General features: G+C 51.1%; 4 protein-coding genes across 10 annotated transcripts in view; 1 reads left to right on the forward strand and 3 right to left on the reverse strand.

Moving 5' to 3' along the window:
• Nip7 (nucleolar pre-rRNA processing protein NIP7) overlaps positions 1–1,313 on the reverse strand; it is a 43,701-nt gene extending 42,388 nt beyond the window's left edge. For all 3 annotated transcript variants that reach the window (XM_087205039.1, XM_004842948.4, XM_004842947.4), the window contains exons 1-4: positions 1,128–1,313; positions 927–1,013; positions 691–829; positions 77–217 (exon numbers count right to left, since the gene is read on the reverse strand). In XM_087205039.1, the coding sequence (XP_087061165.1) occupies positions 77–217; positions 691–829; positions 927–1,013; positions 1,128–1,183 (423 nt within the window). In that variant the 5' untranslated portion in view covers positions 1,184–1,313. The remainder of the gene's footprint in view (positions 1–76; positions 218–690; positions 830–926; positions 1,014–1,127) is intronic.
• A 146-nt stretch (positions 1,314–1,459) lies between these two features.
• Positions 1,460–10,856, forward strand: Cog8 (component of oligomeric golgi complex 8). Of its 2 annotated transcripts, XM_004842946.4 has the most exons (6): positions 1,460–1,851; positions 3,504–3,711; positions 4,710–5,537; positions 6,952–7,120; positions 7,801–8,057; positions 10,374–10,856. In XM_004842946.4, exons 1-6 carry the CDS (start codon positions 1,460–1,462, stop codon positions 10,533–10,535), a joined length of 2,016 nt encoding a protein of 671 aa, XP_004843003.2. In that variant the 3' UTR covers positions 10,536–10,856. The 2 variants fall into 2 exon arrangements, with proteins under 2 accessions (XP_004843003.2, XP_004843002.1); XM_004842945.4 differs by lacking the exons at positions 1,460–1,851; positions 3,504–3,711; positions 4,710–5,537; positions 6,952–7,120; positions 7,801–8,057 and adding an exon at positions 8,098–8,948 and having other exon boundaries at positions 10,378–10,856.
• Positions 10,377–26,142, reverse strand: Vps4a (vacuolar protein sorting 4 homolog A). Of its 4 annotated transcripts, none has more exons than XM_013071524.3 (11): positions 25,958–26,142; positions 21,273–21,384; positions 21,046–21,193; positions 19,401–19,462; positions 19,179–19,298; positions 18,465–18,621; positions 17,851–17,999; positions 17,410–17,491; positions 16,937–17,156; positions 15,175–15,315; positions 10,377–12,160 (listed from the first exon to the last, which is right to left on the reverse strand). In XM_013071524.3, exons 1-11 carry the CDS (start codon positions 25,976–25,978, stop codon positions 12,158–12,160), a joined length of 1,215 nt encoding a protein of 404 aa, XP_012926978.1. In that variant the 5' UTR covers positions 25,979–26,142; the 3' UTR covers positions 10,377–12,157. The 4 variants fall into 4 exon arrangements, with proteins under 4 accessions (XP_012926978.1, XP_012926976.1, XP_004843012.1 ...); XM_013071522.3 differs by lacking the exon at positions 10,377–12,160 and adding an exon at positions 13,728–14,488 and having other exon boundaries at positions 19,401–19,459; XM_004842955.3 differs by lacking the exon at positions 10,377–12,160 and adding an exon at positions 13,728–14,488.
• LOC147830627 (uncharacterized) lies at positions 23,144–25,950 on the reverse strand. Its single transcript, XM_087205044.1, has 2 exons — positions 25,309–25,950; positions 23,144–23,264 (listed from the first exon to the last, which is right to left on the reverse strand). The coding sequence occupies exon 1, from the start codon at positions 25,914–25,916 to the stop codon at positions 25,467–25,469; it is 450 nt and encodes a 149-aa protein (XP_087061170.1). The 5' UTR covers positions 25,917–25,950; the 3' UTR covers positions 23,144–23,264; positions 25,309–25,466.
• Positions 26,143–26,685: the final 543 nt, after the last annotated feature.

Below are 26,685 nucleotides of genomic sequence, written 5' to 3' on the forward strand. Positions count from 1 at the left end.
ACAAATTTAAGATATATGCTTCAGGTTAAAAAAAAAAAAAGTACTTGGTTTCTGTAACACTGCCATCTCTACTCACCAAAGGGATGTCTGCCATGGAGTACACCACCACTCCCTGGTACTGAGAAGTACTTTCAGTGATCCGGCCCAAACCAGATTTCAATACATGGTTTCCATACAAGAAGGACTGCTCTGCTCCAGGCTTTATCCACACTTTATACTGTAAGAAAGGGAAAGTCCGAGAGACAAAAAAAATGCTTAGTTATATCCCTACAGATAAATAGTTGCTGGGCCTGTGATTAATTTCTAAAAAGAATTTGGAGAGGGAGAAAAAGGGAGACAATGCGAGATAGGTAGACATTTCCCCCTCAAACAGTCCATCCCCTGAACAGAACCGCCATGAAGTTTGCTCAACTTTACAATTTCTTCCAAGGAGAGTCTAAGAGGCCTTTTCTGGACCCCAATGTTCTCGCTCCTTACTGCCATTCACCTGCTTTCTGATCCTGCAGCTGCATGGCACAACCCACACAACCCAACCCCGCAGCGAGCCGCAAGACCTAGAACCTCCCCCTCGTTCGGACCCAGCACTGCCGAGGTCTCCGTGTTCAAGCTGTCGGTATTGATACTGTGCCTCCCGCCGTGGCCCTCACCCTGACTCCTTCCCCGGTGGCGAAGCGGAACCACCCCACAAACCTTGGCGTAAGGTGCCAGGTAATCCAGAGCCGTAATGTGCAGCCGAAACTTGTGGGTCTTGGTGAATTTTCCGAAGCAGGTCCCCAGCGACACCAGCTTGTCCCTGGAGATATTGGCGGCCAACTTCAGCATCTTCTCACTAAAAGGGTGACGGGCAGCAAGGCTTCGGGTGAGGGAGGCCGACAGGACCCAGGGCTCCTCCACCCGGCTCCACGCTGCTGCGTGTCCCACCTCACCTCACGTAGTACACCCGGTCGTTGTGCAGCCTAAAACAGTAGGTACCGTCGGGCCTGTCAACCAGCAGCTGAAGGTTCTCCCCGATGCTAAGGGCAAAAAGAGGGCTGGAGGCTGCGCCCGAACCGACTCGTCTCGGCCGCACGACAACATTCCACCCACTCCCCACCACACACACTCCCTTGTCCTCCCCGCGCTCCTACTATTTTGCGATTTTCTCAAACATCACACGGGTCTCCTCTTCAGTTAAAGGCCGCATTTTCCCGCTAGGTATGAACACCGGATCCTCGTGCCTCAGTGGCCGGAAGCGGAAGTTGGGCTCCGGCTACTCCGTGGCAACCCCAAAGCCTGCCTCTCTAGCGCCAAAGCGGTCGTTGCTCACGCTAGCGGCCCCTGGTGTGGAGGACCGCCGGGGAAAGAAAGCCGGCCAGATAAGAAATCATAGAGACAGGAACTGTTCCCAGTTGCTTCCGGTCCTCACTGCGGGACAGCGCCCTCCCCAGTCTGGAGGGGACGTGACGCTGTTGCCGGGAAGATGGCGGCGGCGACTCTCCCGTCGTCAACGGCGGGATCAGCCACGGCGATAGCCACGTCAGCAGCTCTCGGAGAGGTGGAAGATGAAGGGCTCTTGGCGTCTCTGTTCCGAGACCGCTTCCCCGAGGCCCAGTGGCGGGAGCGGCCTGATGTGGGCCGCTACCTCCGGGAACTGAGTGGCTCGGGGCTGGAGCGGCTGCGGCGCGAGCCGGAGCGCCTGGCGGAGGAGCGGGCGCAGCTGCTACAGCAGACGCGCGACTTGGCCTTCGCCAACTACAAGACCTTCATCCGCGGCGCCGAGTGCACCGAGCGCATCCACCGCCTCTTCGGCGACGTGGAGGCGTCGCTCGGCCGCCTGCTCGACCGCTTGCCCAGCTTCCAGCAGAGCTGCAGGTGCGGCGTTCAGCTCCAAAGAGGCGTCTAACTGTGATAACTATCACTTAGGGTGGATAGAAATAGCTAACACGTAGCGCATACCGTGTGCAGGGCTCGCAACAGCCTTCGAGGTAGGTTCTGCCATTCCCATGTTACAGATGAGGAAGTTGAGAAACAGAGGTTAGTGACTTGTCCGAGAACCTAGCTAGTAAGTTTCCAAGTCAGAATTGGAACCTAGCTGGGCATGGTGGCGCACACCTGTAGCCCATCACTGGGGAGGCTGAGGCAGGAGGATTGACCCAAGATTGAGGGCAGCCTGCAGTGCATAATGAGAACTTATCAAAAAAAAAAAAAAGAAAGAAACCTAGGAGCACGTCCCAGCCTCTAGGGCTGTTGTGAGTACTACATAAAAAGAATCCACTCCACACACAGAGTCTGACATAGTTCACACTATAAATGTCAAGGATATATATCAGACCAGAGATTATCTGCTTTAGGATTTCCATTGATAGTAAGCTGACAGAAATCCTGTCATTGTAAGACAGCAAAAATCAAAAAGACTTTCTGTAGATCCTCAGTATTGTTTCCTTATTCCCACCACCCAACCTTTCATGATTCAAGTTTAATTTTTTGTTTGAGCCTTTAATATTTGACCACTGATTTTTGTATCTTCCATGACCCAAAACGGGATTTCATAAAGCAGGTCTTTGTAGTTACTATAGAAAAGAAATGGAGAAAGTATCGTGAGAACTAAGGCTGAACAGTAGATAGATTAAAACTTGAAGGAACTTGGAGCCAGGCTAGTTAATGCTTTATTATGAAAATGATAATAGCTTAAAAATTTTTTTAAAATTTTTAGTCAGTTTCACTGTGTAGTTTGTGCTGGCCTTGAACTCATGTAGCCCAGGCTGGCCTTAAACTTAAAATGATCCTCCTGCCTCAGCCTCCCAAGTTCTGGGATTACAGGGGTGCATTACCATGCCTGAGTAGTAATAGCTTTTTTTTTTTTGTAATAGCTATTTTAAAGGAACATTTTATCTGGGTCTCTTACTCTGACACACTTACTTTGCATCATGTTCTATATTAAATACTTCACATGCATCATCTCAATTTACCCTCACATCCTTATGAGGAGGATCCTATTACTATTTTACCAATGAGGAAATCAGTCTAGAGAGGCTAATACCTTGCCACAGCTAGTTAGTCCCACAAGTTCCACATTCATGAAACCGCACCAGTCCATGCAGCTGATTGAGATGTCAGTCTTTTATTGGTGGTGTAATCTTGAACAAGCTGCTTAACCTTTCTGAGATCACAAGTTTCCTCGTGATGTAATGGCACATTCTTATAATCCCAGCAGTTTGGGAGGCTGAGACAGGAAGATCACAACTTTGAGCCCAGCCTGGGCAACTTAGTGACTTAACAAGAACATTTATCAAAGGGAGAGGGGCCCGGGGATGTAACTCAGTACAAAGGTCCTGGGTTCAATGCCTTGTACAGCCAAAAAAAAAAGTTTCCTCAAGTGTAATAGCACTAACAGTTGTGATGTGAGGATTAAATAAGGTAAACCATTCATCCCAGAGCCCACTTCACAGTAAGTGCTGGGTGACTGGCTGTGGTTTGGTTGCAGAACAGTAGTAGGGTACCAGTGTTTTCCTGATTGCTTCTAGGAACTTTGTGCAGGAAGCTGAGGAGATCAGTTCCAACCGCCGGATGAACACCTTGACTCTAAACCGGCACACAGAAATCCTGGAAATTCTGGAGATTCCTCAACTCATGGACACCTGTGTCCGGAATAGCTATTATGAAGAGGCCCTGGAGCTTGCAGCCTATGTTCACCGGCTAGAAAGAAAATACTCCACCATCCCTGTCATCCAGGTAGGCACATTAGCATTCTTGGAATCATTCAGTGGTGGTGACTGAACCTTTAGGTAGAAACCTTTGCATGTTTCACCTCAGTTTCTGCCAGTTAGGTAGGCTTGAACAGACAGAAAACATGATTCATTCATGAATTTACTTATTCAAAGGTACATTAATTATCTGCAGGGACTGATCTAGGTGCTAGGGTGACAAAGCAGTCAAGGTTCTGGCTTTCATGAGGGTTACCTTTTAGTGGAGGTCTGATAGTTGACAAATAAATAATATGATCATTTAAGCTAGTGGTAAGTGTCTGAAGAAAATAAACCAGGAGGGCCGGGGATCTAGCTCAGTGGTTTTGCCGCCTGCCTTGCAAGCAGAAGGACCCAAGTTCAATCCCCGGTACCAAAAAAAAAAAAAAAGAAAGAAAATAAACCAGGAAATGGGGTGGAGAAAGACCAAGATAGGAGCCTTTGGTAGTGTGGTTAAGAAAAGCCATTCTAGAGAGATAACAAGCTGAGACCTAAATGATGAGAAGGAGCCAGTCACATGAAGATCTGGGAAGAACAAACCAGAAAGTGGAAAGAACGAATGGAGGGTGGAAGCAGAGGAAATTGGGGTGTGTTTGCTGGGCATGGTGACACATGCATGTAATCCCAGCATTCGGGAGGCTGAGAAAGGAGTATCCCTGTGAGTTTGAGGCCAGCCTGGGCTACATAGCGAAACTGTCTCAAAACAAAAAAGAAGTTGGGATGTTTAAAGGATCCAAAGACAGCCAAGGCTCCTGGACTGCATTGAGCCACGTAGAACATTGGAAGCAGGTGAAGCTGGAGACACAGGCAAGACTAGAGGCCGTAGTGGGTAGCTGGAATTTTATTGATTGCAGTGAGAATCCTTGGAGGGTTTTAAGCATTTTAAGCAAGAGCGTTATGAGACCAGATCCACTTTCTAGGTGAGGAAGCTATGGGAATGTTGGTCACCTGTATTCAAGGTTAGTGACTTGCTCCCTGTCTCCTCAGGGCATTGTGAATGAAGTGCGCCAGTCCATGCAGCTGATGCTGAGCCAGATGATCCAGCAACTGAGGACCAACGTCCAGCTCCCCGCCTGTCTCCGTGTCATCGGCTACCTGCGGCGCATGGATGTCTTCACTGAGGCCGAGCTGAGAGTGAAGTTTCTTCAGGCCCGAGATGCCTGGCTCCGCTCTATCCTGACTGCCATCCCCAGTGATGATCCCTACTTCCATATCACAAAAACCATTGAGGCCTGCCGTGTCCACCTCTTTGATATCATCACGCAGTACCGCGCCATCTTCTCCGATGAGGACCCCTTGCTGCCCCCCGCCGTGGGCGAGCACACTGTGAATGAGGGTGCCATCTTCCATGGCTGGGTGCTGCAGAAAGTCTCCCAGTTCCTGCAAGTGCTGGAGGCTGACCTCTGCCGAGGGATAGGCGGCCGCCTGGACTCTCTGCTGGGCCAGTGCATGTACTTCGGGCTATCCTTTAGCCGGGTTGGGGCTGATTTCCGGGGACAGTTAGCTCCCGTTTTCCAGCGGGTGGCTATTACCACTTTTCAAAAAGCAATTCAGGAAGCAGTGGAGAAATTCCAGGATGAAATGAATTCCTACACCCTCATCTCGGCCCCAGCCATCCTGGGCAGCAGTAATGTACCTGCTCCCATGCCAGCCACTCAGCCAGGCACGCTGCAGCCACCAATGGTGCTCTTAGACTTCCCACCCCTTGCCTGCTTCCTTAACAGTATTCTAGTCGCCTTCAATGATCTGCGTCTCTGCTGCCCGGTGGCCCTGGCACAGAATGTGACAGACACTTTGGAGGATGCCCTTGCCAAGGTGAGCACACTCATTGGCTTTCTACTACCCTGGCCCCCTCAGTAACAGTGGCCAGACATTTGTAAGAAACCAGTCAGTATGACAGTGGAGCCTGCTGACTCAGAGAGGTGTGATGTGGTTTCAGAGATTTTTTTCAGTTGAGAAGTTCTGATTAGGGTGCCCTCATAGGGCCTCAACGAATCTGTGAAGTAGCTCACTTCTCCTAATGATTCACAGTGTGTTGATTTTCTGTTGCTTTAAAACAAATTCCCACAAATGCAGCAGTTAAAGCAGTATATTATTGCCAGGTGCAGCATCCCTGGGTCCGCTGCTCAGGGTCTCATAAGGTTGCAGTCAAGGTGCTGGTGGGCTGTGGTGTCATCTGGAGCTCAGGGTCCCTTTGAGGCTTATTCTGGCTGGCATGTTTCATTCTGTGCAGCTGCAGAGGTCACAGGACTGAGAGCCTTAGTTTCTAGAGGCATCCCCTCCGCAGGAGCCCGAAGCATGGCTGCTTCTGCCTGCAGGAGAGCATCTTCCCAGTTTGAGTCTTTTTTATGTACCTTTTTCAAAAGGGTTATTGAGTCACACCCATCCAGGATATTCTTCTCAATCAGTTCAAAGTCAACTGCTTCATTTTCCTGCATTTATCACAGGCCTGGTCCAGCCACCATGGGCATCAAAACCCCGGTGTTCTCTGAATAATTTCATGATGCTTCTCCACTAGAACTGGGAACTGTTAGTGAGGCAAGTTGGGTCAGAAATACATCGTGGAAGTGACAGAATTGTGAAGACTGACTAAATGCTGAGTTTAAACAAAATAGTAATGTACTGCTAGGAATAACAGAATGACTTTTCTTCATGAAAACTTGAGGGCTGCCCCTTTGTGCTTATTTCATGCACTGCCCCAGCAATGGATTTATTCCCTGCAGACGTGAGGATGGAACTCGGGGTGGCCTTGTGCATCCTCTTCTACTGAGCTACAGCCCCAGCCCTTGATGGTGTTCTTGTTGTATTAATTACTTTTCTCTCATTGCTGAGACAAAATACCTGACACCCAAAGTTAAAGGGGAAAAAGTTTATTAAGCTCACAGTTTGTAGAAGTTTCAGTCCATATTTGGCTGACTCCAAGGCAGAGTGGATGGCAGATGGGCATTGCAGAGGAGAAACAGTTAATGGTGGGCAGAAGGTAGCCAAGCATGCAAGCAAGGGACAAGACAAGCCTCTTTCTGTCCCTTATATTCTATCCAGCTACCAGGATTAGGGTGGTGCCAAACCAGTCAGTGGAATGATTTAGTAATCACCCACCCTTAATCCTAGCATTGCACCGTGAATCAGTCACACATTCTAGATCCAGCCATCTCTGAAAAGCCCCACCAATGACTGCATGAGGCTTTGGGGGGACATCTAGACACAAGCCATAACACTTGTCTCCTAGGTAACTAAAATAATTCTGGCTTTCCATCGTGCTGAAGAGGCTGCCTTCAGTAGTGGGGAGCAAGAGCTCTTCATCCAGTTCTGCACTGTTTTCCTGGAAGATCTTTTTCCTTATTTAAATCGCTGTCTTCAAGTCCTTTTCCCACCAGCTCAGATAGCACAGACTTTAGGTAAGAGAAGTTTTTTAAACTGCTTTACTTGTATGTAATCCACATAAGTAAATAATTCACCCATTTGCATAGGCCACTGTTTTTCTGTAAATGTAGAGGTGTGCAACCATTACCACCATCCAACTTTTTTTTCCCCCTGTACTGGGGATCGAACTCAGGACTTTGCACTTTGGAGGCAGGTGGGCCCCACTGAGCTAAATCCCTGGCTCACCACCATCCAACTTTATAACATTTTCAACACTTCAGTACTGGGGATTGAACCCAGGGTGCTCTACCTTTGAGATACATCCCAAGTCCCCCTCCTTTTCGGGGGTGGGTAGTGGGGATCGAACTCGGGTCCTTGCTCTTGCACAGCAGGTGGTGAAACCAGTGAGCTAAATCCCCGGCCCTAGTCCCCCTCCTTTTTAAAATTTTAAAAGTCTTGCTAAATTGCCCAGGCAGGACTCAAACTTGTGCCCTGCCTCAGCCTCCCACAGTGTTGGGATTACAGGAATGTACCACCACCACATCCTTACGTAATTGTTCCTTCCTCTGTGTGTGTGAGACACATCTGTATTGACTTTTTTTTTTTGGCACTGAGGATTGAACTCAGGACCTTACACTTGCCAGGAGCTAAATCTCCGGCCCTGTGTTACCTCTCATTAATGTTTTTCCATTTCTCTTTCCCTGTCACCTGTCAGGCATTCCACCCGCTCAGCTCTCCAAGTACGGAAACCTTGGGCATGTGAACGTCGACATGGTCCAGGAGCTTCTTGCCTTCATTCTGCCTAAGAGAGAGACGGTCTTCTCTCTAGACCAGGGGCCAGTGCCTGAGCTCATGGCTCCGGCACCAGAGCTGCCTGCTGAGGAGCCCAGCCTGGAGCCTCCAGCAGCAGCCTGCCCCGAGAGTGAGGCGGCGGAGATGGAGCCCTTGGAGCTGCCCCAGGAGCTGGCAGAGGGGGAGCCGCGGCAGGCTGAGCCCCCCAGTGTAGAGCTTTAGCTAGCGCTGGGCATCCCCAAGGTGGAGCCTTAGCCTGCGCAGGCTGGGGGCCAGCTCCTAAGGCAGGGACTACCGCGCCCAGGGAAGGCTCGAGGGGTCACTGGGAGCATGTAGTCGGGGAATAGTCACATGGGGGTATCTCGATTGCTCTAGTAGGAGGCTGGATGACAATAAACTTGACCAGTGGTCACAACCTGGGTATGAGGCTCGAGTCCCGGAAGGCAAGTGGGAGTGCGTTTCCGGCGACCCGGCGGCTGGAGGAAGGGGCGGGACCCCGGGTTCCTCTGCGCGCCATGGCTCTGCTAGGGGTCGGGTTGCTGCAGACTCTACTGCTGCGGGCACGTGCGGGCGGTGTCCGGGCCTGCAGCTCTTCGGCTTCCGCAGACGGCCTGGAGGGCCAGGCGCGCCCGCGCTCCTACTGGTGCTACGTGAGGCGCCTGATACAGGGAGCGCCGCGGCCGCCCTACGCGCACGTGTGCCAGGTCGGAGACCCGGTGCTCCGGGTCGTGGCGGCCCCAGTGGAGCCGGCGCAGCTGGCGGGGCCGGAGCTGCAGAAGCTGGTGCAGAAGCTGGTGCAGGTGATGCGGCGGCGGCGCTGCGTGGGCCTGAGCGCGCCGCAGCTGGGGGTGCCGCTGCAGGTACTGGCCCTGGAGCTCCCCGAAGAGCTCTTCCGGGCCTGTGCGCCGCGCCTGCGCGAACTCCGCCAGATGGACCCCTTCCCGCTGCGTGTTTTCGTGAACCCCAGTTTGCGCGTGCTGGACCGAAGCCTAGTCACCTTCCCAGAGGGCTGCGAGAGCGTCGCCGGCTTCCTGGCCTACGTGCCTCGCTTCCAGGCAGTGCAGATCTCAGGTGCGGGCAGTGGGGTAGGCTGGACTGGACACCTGGGAGCCCACTAAGCGGTTGCCAGCGCTCTGGCGTCGTGATCAAATGCAGTGATGATCCGTTCGCAGAGCTCCTGCAGAAGCGCGGAACTCAGCACCACACTTGTGGGAAGGGAGGATCCGAGGAGACAGACATGGGGTGGGATGGTGAATCGCGGGTTGGGTGTTGTCAGTTCCCACCCTGGCCTTTGTTTTTCTTTGGTGGTACTGGGGATTGAACCTAGAGCCTTCACATTGAGCTACATCCCCAGCCTTTTTCTGAGTCAGGGTCTCGCTATGTAGTCCAGGCTGGCTTTGAACTCGCGACGATCCTCCAACCTCAGCCTTCGGAATACAGCTTTTTTTTGGTACGGGGGATCGAACTCGGGTCCTTGTGGTTGCGAGGCAGGTGGGGCGGAACCACTGAGCTAAATCCCCAGCAGAATACAGCCTTTTAAATTTTGAGACAGGGCATTGCTAAGTTGCCCATGCACGAACTTGGGATCTTCATCAGCCTCCCAGAGTGGTGGGCTTACAGGTGTATCCGTGCCACAACTCCTGGCTGCGGCCTTCTCCCCTTCCTCCTCTTCCACACCCCTCTCCCCAATCTGTCACAGAGGGGTTGTAGAAGTGGGACCCAACTTTGCCAACCCCGGACGATGTGTTGCATGCCTGTCATACCACAGGTGTTCTGTGGAGTATGGTGCTCTGCTGGGTTTGGGATGATTGTTCCTCATGAGCAACCCAGTTGGTCCAAAAGGGTCAGAGGTCCATGGTGTCCCTTCAGTTTCTGCACTAGGGAAAGTCTTGTGGAGTGGAGGGATGTTCGGAGAAAAGCCTCTTAGCAGGATTTCTCATCTCCACCCCATAGTGACCCCACCAACCTATGAAAGGTGAGAACCAGGTTGAATGCTTGGGAATGGGCAGAGTTAAGGTATCTTCCTTTTTTCCCTTTGGTGTCAGAGGTTGAACACAGGGCCTGGCACATGCTAGGCAGGCACTGTTCCACTGAACCACTGAACTATACCCCAGCTCAAGTGCTGTTCTGTATCTGTATCTATACCATATATACATAGATTCACTTTTGGGTTTGGGGAGGGGTACTGGGGATTAAACCTAGGGCCTTTGCACTAAGCTACATCCTCAGGCCTTTTTTTTTTTTTTTTTTAATTTTTAATTTTGAGACAGGTTCATGCTGAGTTAAGCTCCCCATGCTGGGCTTGAACTTGAGATCTTCCTGGCTCAGCCTCCAAGTGTTGGGATTAACAGGCATGTATCACCATGCCCAGTTAATACATTAGCTTTCTGCTGTTGCCTCCTGTAAATAGGAATGTCCAGGACAGGAAACAGGGCAAAGAGGTTGAGAAAGATGCAGTTCACCATGCCTCACCTCAGTCAGCTTGGAACTTTCTTTGCAGGGCTGAACCCAAGAGGAGAGCAGGTGGTGTGGCAGGCAAGTGGCTGGACCGCCCGCATCATCCAGCATGAGATGGACCACTTGCAGGGCTGCCTGTTCATTGACAAAATGGACAGCAGGACGTTTACAAACATCCACTGGATGGAGGTGAATGACTGAAGCTTTCCTGCCAGGGCTGAGGATCTGGAAAACCAAGGTGCAAACACCTCAGTTTGAGCTGACACATCTTGGCCTCAATCTGGTGTTGGCTCCAATCTGACCAGAAATAGTAAACTGTTAGAGCATGCTGAACCCAGCCGGAGGAAGACGCTGGAAATGTTTGCCCTGAAATCAGCTCTGGACAAAATACTGCCTACAACTTGAAGAGAAAAATAGCTCCCTGAAGGAGTGGGCATTTCCCGACAATTCTGTATGGAGAGAAGTGGGACACGAAAATAACCATGCTCAATAAAAATGATCTCAAAAGATCTGTATAATCTACTGCTGTGCCAAGACTGATGATAATGTAGTCCCCAAATATCTGAAAGGTTTGTTTAAAAATGTAGGCAAGGCTGGGATTGGCCATCTTCTGAGTTCTTTTTACAAAGGGCTTGTGTGTCTGACCTTAAAGTCTTTGGTTTGTCTTAGATACCAGTTCCTTGTGGAAGTAAAACACGGGACAATGTAGTCCCAGTTGAAAGATGTATTTAATGATAGCACTAATATAATTAAGTACCCATATATTTGAACAGGCTCAGATACAGTTCCAAAACTAGGAAAGATGGAAATCTCTTGGGCAGCTGGTAGTTGGCTCATTCCTTGGGCAGAGGCCATGGCGCATGGGTGGAGTGATAACTGATAGGGAGTGATAAGCCCCCTTTCTGTCACAGCACAGGTCCTTGCTGGTCATACTTATTTTGAAAGACAAATTAGTACACACTCAACAGTGTTGGCTTTAAGGAAATGTCAAAGGAACGCCAGAAGTCTTATCCCATCTTTATATGGAAGTTTGGGAAGCAGTTTTTTGTTTTTTGGTGCTGGAGATGGAAGCTGGGGCCTCATGTGTGCTAAGTATTGCTGAGCTGTAACTCCAGCTACCGAAGCTGGTATTGGAAAACAAAATCCCCTGAATCACAGTGCACAAGTGGTAGGAAGTCCATTAAGTTGCTCAGAGAGAAGTGTTTTAAATAGCAGCCCAGGGAAGACCCCTTCTCTCTGGCTTTCTCTGAGAGGTCCATGCAGCCACGCAGAACTGGTTCCAGCTCGTCAGACTTTGGAGAGGAGTTGGAGACTCAGCCTTCTCAGAAGTTTGTAGAAAGCTCTTGTTACACTGAAAGTACTAGGTCTGTATGAAGGAGTTGGTTGGGCCTCCTTTCACTTGGACAGTGTTCACAAGCTCCTGTGGCCTCCCACATTCTGGTGCTTCCTTAGTCTTCAGGGGTTCCCCTTAGTGGTGCTTTTGTGATGTTGATCAGCAGCAACAAATCCTTCCATTTCCAGTAAGGGAAGTCTCTTCCACCCAAGTAGGTACAGTGCGCATCAGCCACAAAAGCCACACATACAAAGCAACAGCTTGAGCTAATGGAAAGTTTCAGAAATCCACTTCTGCAGTGAAAGCCAATGCAGGCAAAAGTTCAGATCAGAGTCCCCTGGTGAGAAGTGACTTGCAGAGAATGCATTTAAAGGAGGATGTTCCTCTGCCCGTGTTAGTAGGTTTATTGTAGATGATGTTGGGTCGTGTGCTGGTGGTCCAAGCCCATAGGTTCACTCCTAGGAGGGTTCAGCCTTAGCAGTGCTTCCTGCTACTGATGATGGAGAGACAAATGGAAAGGCAGGTGTTTGTCAGCATTCATCTAGAGCCAAGAGGATGAACATAATGGCTCTAAAGTTTGTGTCATCCCTGTGACCTATCGAGGTGCTTAAGTAGTGGAAATGAGGTAGATTTGCGGGGGGCGGATTTAGTTCAGTGGCACCATGCCTGCCTGGAAAGCAAAAGATCCTGAGTTCTATACCTGGAACGGGGGTGGTGGGGGTGACAAGAACCTTCTGACTCAAGTAAACTGGGATAAAATTTATAAAACGTAACTAGGTGAAGTGAAGCTGCCCACATGGGGCAGGTGATGGCCTTTTATTCCAGATCTTGCAAACGGGCTGAGGGCACATAATTAACCAAGAACTGTGAGAGCACCAGAGTGACAAAGATCCTAGATACACTGCTGCAGAAATGTCATCTTAAGGTCAGGTCTGATGCTGCTTCAAAATGTAGGTTTTTCTGGGAGGGGGCTAATCAGCCCAACCTTTGAGCTGTTGATCAGAAGTTCACGTCAGCAGCTACTCCTAACTAGAGCAAAGAAACCACAGTGCAAAGCCAGCATGATCTAAGAGCTGGGCATGGAATCAGTTCTGGCCCATTCAGTTTGTAAAGATAAGAGAATTAGGGCTGAGAGTACAGCTCACTGGTAGAGTTGTACTTCATTCATGGCCACTTAGGTTCAATCCCCAGCACCAATAAAACAAGAATATTACTGATTTTTGGAGGGAGAGAATATGTACAATACCCACTTCCCAGGCTCCAAGCTTTGTTTCCTATGTGAGGCCCTTCTGTGTGCACAGGAGGAACATGGCATCTCTGTCACACCTACTCCTCATCACATGGCCTTTCCAGGGCTGCCAGCTCTGGAGCTTGGTGTCAGGGGTCACTGCTTCCAATGGCTCCCTGGCAGGCAACATAATTGAGCAGGGTTCGGAGTCTATTTCAAAGCAGGGTGACCCCTACTCAGCAGCAGCAGCCAATAGGCTGCCTCACAGGGATATAGGCCCAGCATTAATATTCCAGAAGCCAGAAATCCGAATTTTTATTTCAGCTCTCTGGATTTTAAATGTTGACTAGTCCAAACAGCTGCAGGCCACATCTGCCCCAGAGGCCTCCTTGTTGGCAGTCTCTGGTCTAGACACAACAGTAGTAAAAGCTGTCTGGTTCTTTTAAACATCCCCAGCCCAAATTCCAGGCCATAGGGCCAGGGCGCCTGCCTTGCAAGTGCAAAGTCTTGAGTTCGATCTCTGCTACTGAAAAAGAAAAAAAAATACCACCAACAGATACGGGGCCAGGGATTTAGCTCAATGGTGCCATGCCTGCCTTGCAAGTGCAAGGTCCTGGGTTCGATCCCTGGTATCAAAAACAAAGCCAAAAAAAGGAGAAAGACCAAATTCCAGGCTGTTAGGGAAGTGACTGGAAGGCAGGCCTGGGGACACCAGCAGGAGTGTGCACTGCTAACTTCCTACTCTGAAGAGAGAAGGGAGAAAATCAGAGGGTCTTATTGGAAGCAGGAGTGGCCTTCAAAGAGGCCAAGACAAGAGTCAAAATGAGGTCAGTTGTTCAAGAAGGAAAAGGATTTATTAGACATCTCCAGGACAAGGCCCCAGGGGCAGTGGCCGGGCTCAGTGTTCTCACACCCAGGAAGGAAGGCAGCAGTGAAGACCGCCTGCCTGCCTTCTGATCAAAGCAGCTTTGTGCTCACAGAAACCATCTCCTCCTCCTGCAAGGAAGACATGGGCCCTGGATGCAAACCAGGAGGGTGGGAATGGCTTTTCTTACTTTCATCAGTCTGTTCTCCAAGGGCCAAAGTTGGGCACAAAAGGAGCAGGGGCAGGGGGCCTGGCTGCTCCCCCTCCTTGACACTACTAGGTGATTTTTTTTAAATTTATAAACAAGACAGAAATCAAAGCAGAATTAATTTAGGGAAACAAAACCAAAAAAAGGTTAAAAAAAAGGGGGGGCAGGGAAAGGAGTCAGTAAGCATCCAGGAGACAGAAGTAGGGAGAGCCAGTGTCCACCCAGTGCAGAACGTGCAGCGGAGTATCTGCGCTGTGAGGCCTTCCTTCCTCCTCCCTGGCTGGCAGTCAGATGGTGGAGGAGCCGCTGCAATGACTACAGGCAGCCCTGCAGCCCTGTCTGGCCACTGACTTGGGGAGTGCCGTAGATTTACCCCAGCCTACTTCCCACCTTCACCATCACCCACGTGAAGAAGCTTTTAACTCTCCTGTCCAAAGTCCTCTGAGAATTTCTTCACTTTCAGGAGGTCATCTGCATTTACCGTGGGCCGGGTGGTAGCCAAAGACCGGAGCATGTCGGACTGCAAAGGCAAGAGCATGTAGCTGAGAAGCAGCCAGGCCCGGTCCTCAGTCTACCCTCTTGCACTGCGGTGCTGCCCAGGTGGCAAAAGACCTGCCTTTGAAGCCACCCTACACACATACACTGCAGAATGCCCTCCAGCTGCCCTGCTGACCCTGTCTGCAGCATGGAACTTTCTTCCTGAAGTTGGCATATCATTTCCTGAAGGCCATCTTCCCTTCTTAAAGAACCCAGGCTCCATTCTCACAACTCCCACCTGTAGCCTCCTCAACTGTATGCCCACCACAGTGATCCCAGCACAGATATCTGCCAGGAAGAATGGGCATTGCGACCGGCAAGACTAGAAAACAAGAGGTTCAGACTACTTGGGCAAGAGGCTGCCTTTGCCACTGCATCAAATCCAACCACACTGACATAACTTTACCCCTTCCTTCTGGATCAAATAACCCAAACCTCAAGAACGACAGAGTCTTATTGTGTGGACTTTACTCTTCTGCTGAAGAACAGAAAATGCAAACGCTAATGCTTCTGTCTTGGCAGGAGTCTCAGCTACCCAAACCTGCAAAGGCCACTCTGTCTCAAAGGAGCCGTGAGATCCCAAGACACTGAAGGAGAACAGCTGTTTTATTCCTGGACCAGTCCCTGTTTTCTTGGCTCCGAGGTCCTCCCACCTAGCTGGTTACTTACCATGCAAACCACAGGCTCTAAGAGTTTGTCACCAGGGACATCCATCCAAGTCATCTCTATGGCTCCTGGGTCCCCTGGTGAGCATGGAGTCAGGAGGTCATCGATCATAATGCTAGGGTTGGTGCGGGAAGGGCCACAGACCTGAAACCAAGTAGGATTTGAAACTTAGCAGGAGTTTGATAGCCTGGTGTAGTGCCCTCAGAGTGAGGACAGGACACCTCAGATTTCCAAGGGCAACCTGAAGAGAGGGGGTGGTGGGGTTTTAGATTTTTTGGAGCCGGTGCAGGGACAGGCTTCTTCAAAACTCCTGAGCTGAGTGGTCAAAATGGCTCCAGTCTGACTTCAACAGCTCGTTGACAGGTACCCCTCCAGCCTCTGGTCTCCAGAATCTCAACTTCTCACCTTCCTTGTTGATCTCACCAAGTCTTACCCAACTGCAGTTGCAGCAAAAATGCCTTTCCCTCTAAAATCTGCAGCACTGGCAAAACATGTGCCCAGCAGCCCCAGGCTCCTTCCCTCATCTCCTCCAGTTCGTGCCTAGAATGCCAGTGTAAGGCCTGTCTTTTAACAGTGCAACCTGCACACCCCTCCAAACCTCAGGAGTTCCTGGTCTTCCTTACCCCTGATGGCTCCCTGTCATCATCCTTTAAGGAGCCAGCTTTTATCTGTCTGTCTCACCTTACTTGAAGGGAGGTTCCTGGGTTTTTTGTTTTGCTTTGTTTTGTTTTTTTGAGATAGGGACTAGCTTCATAGTTCAGGCTAGTCTTGAACTCACTATGTAGCCTGGGCTGGCCTTAGAACTCATGGTGATCCTCCTGCCTCAGCCTCTGAGTGCTGGGATTACAGGCATGTGCCATGACCATGCTCAGCTGAAGGGAGGTTCCTGGAAGGCAGAGGATTTTTTCCTGTGGTCACTAATGTCTCCTCAGTGCCTACAACAATGCCAGGCACATAGTGGACCCACAGGAGACTCGACAAAAGATCTCCTGATAGGCTGGGGATGTAGCTCAATGGCACAGTGCCTGCCTGGGAAGTGCAAAGCCCTGAGTTTGATTCTTGGTACCCCCGCCACCCCACCCCGAGATCTCCTGAATAACTGGGTGAATCCCCACTTTAATTTAGGTTTTTTGGAGACAGGGTCTCGCTATATAGTTCAAGCTGGCCTTGACCTCACTATGTAGACCAAGCTGGCCTCAAACTCATGGTGATTCTCCTGCGTCAGCCTCCCAAGTGCTGGGATTATAGGTGTTCACCAACACGCCCAGCAAATCTCTACTTTAGACCTGTGCTTTTCAAGCATTTTCTTGCTGTGCACCCTGCCCACAGGCACAGTGAAGTTGAGGAGGCTGCAGAACTGTGAAAATACTGCTCTGTCCTCTGCTTTCTCATAATTGGAGACAGTCAGCCGCAGGGAAGGTGGGGCAGGTACAGCCCTGCCCCCTAGCTTTTGCCCTGGTTCTCCGGGAGACTGAGGATGAGTCCCCTAAGGAGCCAGCGAAACTGATGAACCCTCATTCTAGTGACACTGTCTAAGCTTTCCTCACCACTCACCTCCTTTGCTGGGGAACTGGGGAGGGTACTGGGGACTGAACCCAGGGCCTTGACACTGGGCCACATCCCCAACATCTTTTTTATTTTTGAGACAGGGTCTTGCTAAGTCACTAAGTTGCCCAGGCTGGACTTTAATTTTGTGATCCTCCTGCCTCAGCATTCTAGAGTGCTGGGATTATAGGCATGCACCACTATGCCCAGCACCACTCACCTTCTTGAAGTGCGTTGCTGACTGGACTTTTCTGACGGGCTGCATGAGGGAGTCCCGCACAATGATGCTGATGTCTGCACCCGAGTAGCCTTCTGTCTTCCGGGCCAGCTCGTGGATGTTGGCATCTGTGAGGTTGTGGGGAGTGCTCCCCAGATGCAACCGGAACATCTGAGCACGGGCAGCTTCCTCCGGCAATGGGATATAAATACGTTTTTCAAACCTAGAGAGCAAAGGACATGGCAGGAATGAGGCAAATCACTGAATGGCATTAATGGCAGGGCAGCACGGAGACTGAAATGAGACGCAGTTCTAGGCCTGCAATGCTGGCACCAAGGCCCTCAAGAAACTGGCTTCACTGAGGGCTCTGCTTGCCATGCAGATCTGTAGGACTGCAGAGAATGGGGTTGGGTCCACCCATAGACTGCCCTGAGTGGGAGGAGACTGCAGTCCCGTCCCTGCTGGGGAAGACTCACCTCCTTCTAATGGCTGAATCCAACACCCAGGGGATGTTTGTGGCACCAAGAACCAGAGTCCCATCGTTGTTGTTCCCCACCCCTGTGGAGAAGGGAGACACAGAATCTGAGGACACCTGCAGGGTCAGTCAGAACCTGCTGGATGGACAGACCCTGGGGCTTTGTGTGTCATCACCTGAAGCCATCCTTGTGCCACCACTCTCAGGGTCCTGACTGAAACTAGTCTGGCTGTGGCAGGGCGAAGAGACTGAAAAGCTGCCTGCCCGGCAGGGGCCTCAGGAACCTCTGCAGTGAAAGCCCACCTGAGACCTCAAGACGGAGCCTCAAGGTGCTTCTCCTCCACCCCAGGACAATCAAATCCAGCCATGGCAAAACAGTGATATCCTGACTTGGCTTTAGCTAGAGCCATAACCAAGGGGGACAGCCAGGACTGGGACGCACCCTGCATCTGGACCAGGAACTCTGTTTTGATCCTCCGGGCAGCCTCGCTCTCATTTTCATTTCGAGACCCACAGAGGGAGTCCACCTCGTCGATGAAGATGATGGAGGGTTTGTGCTGCCTGGCCAGTTCAAAGAGGTTCTTCACGAGCCTGGGAGGGGACAGTGGCTTAGGATCCGGCCATGCAAGAACCCACCGAGTTCTAGTCACCCCTTCCCCTGCCCTTCCCACTGGAAAAATGGTGGTGACAAATCCTCTGCACCAAGGGGAAGGGCAGGCCTTGGGATCGTTTCAGATCATCAGCTCTGGACTCAGGACAAGTCATTTCCTCTCCTCTGAGCCTTACTTTCCTCATGTGCAAATGGGAGCCAGTGTGGGGAACAGGTAAATGTATCCAGTCCCCTAACAGGAGATCCTCGGCGGACCTGTTGGTACCTTTCCCTTCCTTCTCGAGTACTCCATCTCTCCCAGGTTCCCTTCCAGATTCACCAGTCCGTCAGGACAGAGTCCCAGCCAAAAAGCTGGCCCAATCTCACTGTCTTTGCTACTGTCCCAGCTCTTCTGGGGATGACCCCAAGGGGCAGGGAAGCTGGACCACCACAGCTGGCTGACTTACTTCTCACTCTCCCCCAGCCACTTAGACATCAGATCAGAGGAGGACACAGAGAAGAAGGTGGAGTTGTTGGCCTCTGTTGCCACAGCTTTGGCCAGATATGATTTCCCTGTGCCAGGGGGTCCAAAGAGCAGTATCCCTCGCCAAGGGGTACGCTTTCCTGCAATAAAGAATAAACCCATGTCAGCTTCTTCCTGACTGGGGAGACAGGAAAAAAAAGGGGGGGTTGGGTCTTCAGCCACTGTAAACACAGTAAGAAATAGTTCTATAAAACAGCTAATCCTACAAGCAAAGGTGTGAAGGGACCGAAGGAACTGCTGAGAGCACAGTCCTAACCCCTGTTGACCATTGTGCCTAACGCCCCCCACCCCGCCCAGAATGATGCTCACCTCAAAGTTCCAGTCACAAAAATGTTTTCTTTTCCTTTTTCAGGGAAGGGGAGTGAATGCCGAGCCTTGTGCGTGCTAGGCAAGCGCTCTACCACTGAGCTACATACTACCCCACAAGTGTTTTTGATACCAGCAATAGCTGAGGCATACATGACGGTGGGGAGCAGGCCTGTGGCCTTTACCAACAGCACACATGTGAGGCCAGGCCCCATCCCCTGCGGGCCAAGGTTGCCAAAGCCATCTGCTTTGGAACACTTCAGGGTGGACCCCATGCTGGCTCCCACAGTAGCCTGAATTTACATCTGCACCTTCAGGGCTCAGCTCTTACCTGTGAACAAGTGTGGAAATTTAATTGGCAAAATGACAGCTTCTTTGAGGGCCTCCTTGGCACCCTCCAGCCCAGCCACATCATTCCACCGTATGTTGGGCTTCTCCATCACAACAGCACCTGTAGCAGCAAGGCAGCCCGGAAGCTGGCCATGAGCGGGAGTTGACACACAGCACCCTACAGCCAGCCCCTCATAGGGCCACGTGGCCTCAGGCTTCTTACCCATCAATTGCTCCTGCAGCTTCTTCTTCTCTGGATTATCCCCTTCGCTGTCACTATCACTGCTGAGAGAGGAAACAGAAGATCACAAGTTGGTCCTCGGCCTGGAGCAAGAAGGCTATGAGTGAGGCTGGGCCCTGCCACCAGCACTCAGGTGAGGAAGACTTCCAGCTCAGCTCTGCCGAGGGACAGGTGAGCAGGTCAGGACCTGCAGATATCAGGGCCACATGCTCTCCTCCAGCAAACATGGTAACAACCCATCGTGGTTTCTGCATTAAGGGAATTCTGGTACGGAAGTCTGCCCTCTCTGAGGGCTGAAAAGGAAAATATATTTTGGCTGGAGTTCAAGAGCAGCTGATCAAGCAAACATAGCTATCAGGAAACTTTTGTATAGAACTGAAAAAGATACTGCATGGCCGTGACTCCAGAGTAGTCCAAAGGACCGAGAAGAAACTAAATGAGGAAAGCTGGGCACATCTATAATCCTAGCATTCTGGGAGGCTGAGGCAGGAGGATCCCAAGTTTGAACTCAGCCTGGGCAACTTAGTGAGAACCTTAGGGCTGGGGAGGTAGCTCAATGTGAAGACCCTGGGTTCATTCCCTAGTACCATGCACACATGTGCACATGCAAACTAAAGGGGAAGCCAGTGCTAGGTGCACACCTATAATTCCAACAACTCAGGAGAGTTCTAAGTTTGACACCAACCTGGTCAGTTTAGAGACTGTCTGAAAATGACAAATAAAAAGGGTTGGTGATGCAGCTCGGCACTTAGAGCTATTCCTTAAGTTTGCTTAGCACTATGTTTGATCCCTTGGTTCAATCCCAGTAACACACATAAAACAAAACACCTCTATAGGAGGATGTGCTCTGATTCTAATGGCCACTTTCTATCCTGACATCACCTGTCATCCTCAAAACTCTTCTGGATCTCCTGTCCCTTCTTCAGCACACTCTCACCTGGGAATCAGACCACAAGTGTGCACTCTTTGCCCAGGAGAAAGTCTTGCCTCACTGAGGTGGCCACCATTCATTTCCCTCCCTCCCCTGGCTTCCAGAACACCACTGAGCCCTGTGCGAAGTTCACTGGCTTCACCTTAGTGGGCAAAGCACAGGCCTGAAGTGACAGGCTGTGGAGAGATGCCGGCTATGGAATCAGAGGCCAGGGCTAGGGGTCAGATGGATCGTGTCTGGCTCTGTGACCTTGGCCACACCTCTTCCCCTGTAGTGAGGATGCTCCTTTGTGGTAACAGCAGCTGGCATTTAGTAAGCGCTCACCATGTGCCAAGCTACCTTCTGAGGCTCTGTCACATCATCCCCTCTGCTCCTTACAGCAGTGCTAGGGGCAAAGAGAGCTCCCTCTTCTTCCCTCAGGGGACAAGCCAGAGGCAGAGCCAAGCTCTAACCTGAGAGCAGGGCTATGAGAGGTCAAGGCTGGTCACCCCTCCCCAGGCTTTTCTATGCATATCAGTGAGATGACACAGGGACATACTTTGTGAAGTGCCAATGAAAGCAGCCGCTAGCATCATGGTTAGGAATAGAATTTCCCACAGTATGGGTGCCATGCAAGGCCAAGGTAACCCTGGCATCGAGAATGGCAGTGCCACATGAAGAGGGCTCAGAGCCCAGCTGCGTGCTTCACATACTCACCCCTTGCCCTCACTCTGATTCTCTTTCACTGGCTTCTTGCCGTGTTTCTCTTTGTTTTTTAAATAATCCTTCAGCTTCTCTGCCCGGTCTAGGTACTGCACGCACTTGGCTCGAATGCTCTCCTTGGCCTTGTCGCTGTGAGCCTCATCTGCAAAAGGGATGCAGAGTGGCTCCATGAGCCCCGGGTGCCCTCCTCTCCCACAGCCCCATGACCCTGAGTGACTCACACTTGATGGCGTGCAGGAAGTACTCCACGGCATGCTGGTACAGCCGTAGCGCCTCCTCGTAGTTCTTGGCTTTATCCTCTTCTGTGGCTTTCGTCACCAGATCAATGGCTTTCTGGAAGGGCAAGGCAAATAGCTCAGTGCTTCCCAGGAGATCCAGAAAGGCCTCCCAAGCAACAGGATGAGATTAACAAGAGACGGTGCCAGGCCTGTGGCCTGTGGATTTATTGGTCGCAGGCCATTATGTTGCCCTACTTTTCAGACATCAACTAGAAAGGCTTTAAAAGGAAGTTTGAAGACAGCCATCCCTCTTCACAGGGAGAGTGGACAGTTCCAGGCAGCCTCCTTCCAGCTTTCGCCCTGGAGTCCAGCAGTGGAACCCTGACTTAGTGTTCGGGCTTAGCCTTCAAGGTGAATGAATCCACAGGACTTCCTACTTCACTGCCTCAGGGAAAAAAGAGCCAGAACTGTGAGGGGAAACACCTGAAACAAGAAGCCAGAGATCGCTCTTGGCCTGGGGCAGAGAAGAGCCAGCCAGCAGGGAAAGTCCTACATCAACCCTAGGATTTTGACCCAAGAGATAGATGGATATCTACCAACTTATCTCCCTATCTCTCTCTCCTTTCTTTTTTTTTTTTTTTGGTACCAGGGATCAAACTCGGGTCCTTGTGCTTGCGCAGCAGGCAGCGAAACCACTGAGCTAAATCCCTGGCTCTCTTTCGTAGTGCTGGAATTGAACGCAAGGCCTTTGCACTCAGTAACAGCCTCAGACCTTTTGCCAATGCATCAGCTTAAAAAGGATAAAAGAAAAAGTCCCAGAATGTAGCTCAGCGGTAGAGCACCCCTGGGTTCGATCCCCAGTACCACAAAAAAGAGATGGACTTAAAGCATCTCTTTTCCCTTCTACTGGCCCAGCTCAAGTCACTTCAGTTGTCTTGTCTTAACACCTGGAGGGAGGCTGAGCCACAGGGCTCACCTACACACCAGCAGCTGCAGTCAGGACAGTACTTGCTCACTCAAGGGGCATATGCTCGCTGTCAGTCAAGGGAACTGCGCCCTGGAACTTCTAAGAACTCTGAGAGAGTGAGCCTGGCCTTTGAGAGTCTGATAAATGCTGCAGGCCCTGTGCTGAACTGGAAGCACCTACACATATGGTTTTAGAAACCACAGCTAGCCCACAGGCCACCCAGAATCCTCCTCTTCCATCTGGTGCGGCCCAGTTCTAGCCACAGCAAACAAAATTCTCCTGACCACCTCCTGGCGGGGCCAGGGCTTTTGTTTAGCCCTTCCCCACCTGCAGGTAAGAAGTGCCAGAGAAACAGGCACACGGGTACCTGTGCAAAACTGATAGGCTGGCGAGGCAAGCCAGGCTGATGTCAGGGGAACTCACTAGATTGATGAAACAAGAAAAAGTACCAAGGGCTGGGGCCCTTGCACAGTGGGGGAGTGCTTGCCTAGCACACTCAAGGGCCTGGGTTCAATTCCCCATAGTGAGGGGGGAAAAAAAGTGTTGGTTACATCAGGCTTCTTTCCCTCCAGAGAGACTCCTGAACCCTGGATGATCAGTTCACACACAAGCTTCACCTGTCTGTTCTTTCCTTGACGGCCCCTCAGATAAGGCATGGAGACAGCGCTGCTGTCCTGGTGGCTTCATTCTTTAGCACACACACCTGAGTTCCTTGGACTCTTTCCCTCTGTCCTGCCTCTTGTGCATGTGTGTGTGTGTGTGTGCGCGTGCGCACGTGTGTGTGACAGTCCTGTAGTCCACTCTGGCTCTATACTATGTAGTTCGGGCTGTGCTTCAACTTGGGATCCTCCTGCCCCAGTTTCCCAAGTGCTGGGATTATAGGTGTGTGCCCTTATGCCCAGCTTACCATACTACTTCTTGCGTGGGTCTGTTCTCTTGCAGTGGGGACTCAAAGTAAAACTGGAGGTATGTGCTCCCTCCATGGAACAGAGCACGCCCACCTCCTCTCTCCTCTTCATTATTAGTGCCTATAAATTTTACAAATATTGGCCTTCACTGCATATACAGTGATCATATTCATCCCATTACCCTCCTGTAATCTCCCCTTCTTACAGTATCCCCTTCCTCTTGTCTAATAATAGTCTCTCTTCATGTCATCTTTTTTAGATTCCACATAATAAGGAGGACATTTGATATTTGTCTGAGTCTGGCTTCTTCCCTCTCTCCTTCTAACACTCTATTCATTTTTTTCTGGCAACCAATAGTTTTTCACATGCAGGAACCTTTAGTGTTTGTGGGGAGAAACAGTTTTGCCTAACAGGAGAGTAAGGCGACAAATAAAACTGCCACCCTGCCACATCTCTAGTAACACATAAGGCAAAGGATGAAAATAAAGGAAAAAGGTAATAAAAATGTGCAAGCCAGGTGTGGTGGTGCATGTTTGTGATCCCAGCACTCTAGGAGGCTGAAGCAGAAGGACTGCAAGTTCAAGCCTAGCCTGGGCACAATAACTTAGTGAGACTCTGTCTTAAAATTAAAAATTAAAAGAAGGGTGATGCTGGGGACATAGCTCAGTGTGAAGGCCCTGGGTTTGCTTCCCAGTACTTATGTGTGCACAGTAACAGAGGGCCTGGCAAACTTTTTCTATAAAGGACCAGACATTATGCAAATATTTTAGGTTTTGCCAGGCAATACAATTTCTGTAGCAACTATCCAACTCTGCCTTTGTAGCACAAAAGCAGCAGCAGATAATATGTTAATGAATGAGGTGGGATTTATTCCAATAAAACTTTATTTATTTATTTTTGGTACCGGGGATGGAACTCAGGACCTTGCGCTTTTGAGGCAGGAGTGGTGCCACTGAGCTAAATCCCAGGTGAATAAAACTTTATTTATGAGCACTAAAATTTGAATTTCAAATTCATGAAATAGTCTTGTTTTTCCCCTGGCCATTTTTAAAAAAGTAAAAGCTGATATGTTAAGGAAGCCAATCATGAAGGACCACATATTGTATGATTCCATTTACCTAAAATGCCCAGAACAGAAATTTATAGAGCTAGAAAGCGGATTAGTGGTTGCCTTGGGCTGGGAGCAATCAAGGATCAGGGAATGACGGCTAAAGGGTAAAGGTTTTTTTGGGGGGGTGATGAAAATGTTCTAAAAAGCAACTGTAGTGATGGTTGCACAACTCTGTGCTAAAAGCATTAAATTGTACACTTTGCTGGGCATGGTGGCGCACGCCTGTAATCCCAGCACTTGGGAGGCTGAGGCAGGAGAATCACTGAGTTTGAGGCCAGTCCGAACTACACAGGGAGACCGTCTCAAAAAAGGGTACACTTGGGCTGGGGATTTAGCTCAGTGGTTCCACCGCCTGCCTCGCAAGCGCAAGGTCCTGAGTTTGATGCCTGTTGCCAAAAAAAAGAGGGTACACTTTATATGGGTGAATTACATAGTATGTAAGTTGTATCTCAATAAAGCTGTTTTTTAAAATCTATAAAAAGCTGTGCGCAGTGGTGCATGTCTATAATTCCAGCACACAGGGAGGCTGAGGCAGCAGAATCGAAAGTTCCAGCCCAGCCTGGGCACCTCAGAGACTTAGTGAGATACTGTCTAAAAAAATAAGAAATAAAAAGGGCTGGGGGTGTAGCTAGGTGCAAAGGCCCTGGGTTCAGTCCTCAGAACCAGGTGGGAACCCCCCCCAAAAAAAACATTTTTACTGTTGCGCAAGCGCAAGGACCCGAGTTCAATCCCCGGTACCAAAAAACAAACAAACCAACCAAAAAACATTTTTACTGCAGGCTGAAGTTTGCTGACATGGTGGTAACAGATCAGAGGTTATGCTTGTGGATGTTCCGGTCTGGCTTTGGATTCCATCTAGCTACTAGCCTAATTTATTCCATACTTGTTCCTTCACCTGCGACCATCCCTCCTCCTTCACCCAGTCTCTGAAAGCTACCCATGCTCCACACCTTCTTCCACGAAGTCTTGCCTGACTCCCCTAGTCTCCTACTTGATCTGCCATGGCTTAGTGGGCACTTACGAAGTATCAGATCTTTGTTAAGAATGCTTTACCTGAATTAGTCTAAGCCATCTCATAACAATCATACAGACCACTGCCCCACTTTATAGCTGAGATTAATCCGATTCCAAGATCAAAAACACTGTCCAAGGTCACATGCTAGTGAGTGGCAGGGCTGGGGTTCAAACCCGGGTCTCAGATCTGAGCGTATTTATGTTTTCTGACGGCACTTGAAGGACTGGCTGTCTCTCATCCGGGCGGCGCCACCGTAGCCACATCTCCGCACGGTGCACGGAATGAATGAAGGGTCGCTGGCTGAGGAGAGAGAGTCGGACCCCAGGGAAGAAGCTGGGGTGGTCCGCGGGGCGCCAGGGGGCTGAGAGGGCTCGCGACGCGAGGGGGCGGCGCCTGTACCCAGAGCGACCCATGCTACCAGGCCGAGCCGGCCACCCGCCCGCGAGGGGCTGCAGTCAGGTGTCCGCGGGGCTGGCTGCACGCAGCGGCCTCCGGGCTCCGCCAGCCGGAAGACCCGGGGACCAGGGTTGGGGACGCCCCTTGGCTGCGAGCGCGTGGAAAGAGAAACGGTGGAGGGCGGCGGGGCCCGGAGGCCAGGTCTGAGGAGGCCGCCCGCCCGATCCGCGGCCCGCAGGCACCGCCGCATCGCTTTTGGCCTCCGCAGCCCGCCGGGCCGCGCTGAGGTACCTGGAGGGTTGACGTTGTCATTTCATCTCCTGGGTCCGCCCCACACCCCGCGGCGCTGCTGGCGGCCTCGGTCCGGCCCCGGAGAGCCGAGATGCTGGGTCCGGCACGAGGAGCCCGGCGGGTCGGCGCTGGGCGCGGGCAGGGAAGCCACTCAGAACCGGAGCCGAGTCGGAGGACGAGCGAGGAGCGCGGCCCAGAGCGGTCGGGCCTGAGACGCGCGGGTGGCCCCTAGCGGCCACGTCCCACACTGCAGGCAGTGCTCCCGCGGCCGGCGGGACCAAGGCGGGGCGGGGGCGGGATAAGGGTAAGGGGCGTGGCCATGCCGGGAAAGGCTGGGGCGGGGCTGGGGCGGGGCTGGGGCGGGGCTGGGGCGGGGCTGGGGCGGGGCTGAGGCCGGGCCCGGCTAGGGCAGAGTTTTGAAGTCCTGCGGTGCTTAGAGTAAGAGGCACCTGGAGGGCGATTTTACTAGCAAGCTAGACCTAACTTGCCAGAGGTTTGGTTTCCTGAAGTTTAGCAGGGTATGATAATTTGTACCTATTTTATCTGAATGAACTAGGTACCTAGCTCCCATTGAGGCCTCAGACTCTGGGAACTGTTACGATGCCAGTGACTCCTAATGGCAGTTTTGTTTTGGTTGCTTTTTTATTTCTTAGAGGTCTCGCTGTTTCCCAGGCTGGCTTTGAACTTGGATCCTCTTGTCTCAGCCTCCCGAACCCCTGGAATTATAG

The sequence above is a fragment of the Heterocephalus glaber genome, unplaced genomic scaffold (assembly GCF_053883595.1).
Source record: "Heterocephalus glaber isolate CG9 unplaced genomic scaffold, H.glaber_assembly_v1.0 deba00000071, whole genome shotgun sequence".
NCBI classification, from domain to species: Eukaryota; Metazoa; Chordata; class Mammalia; order Rodentia; family Bathyergidae; genus Heterocephalus; species Heterocephalus glaber.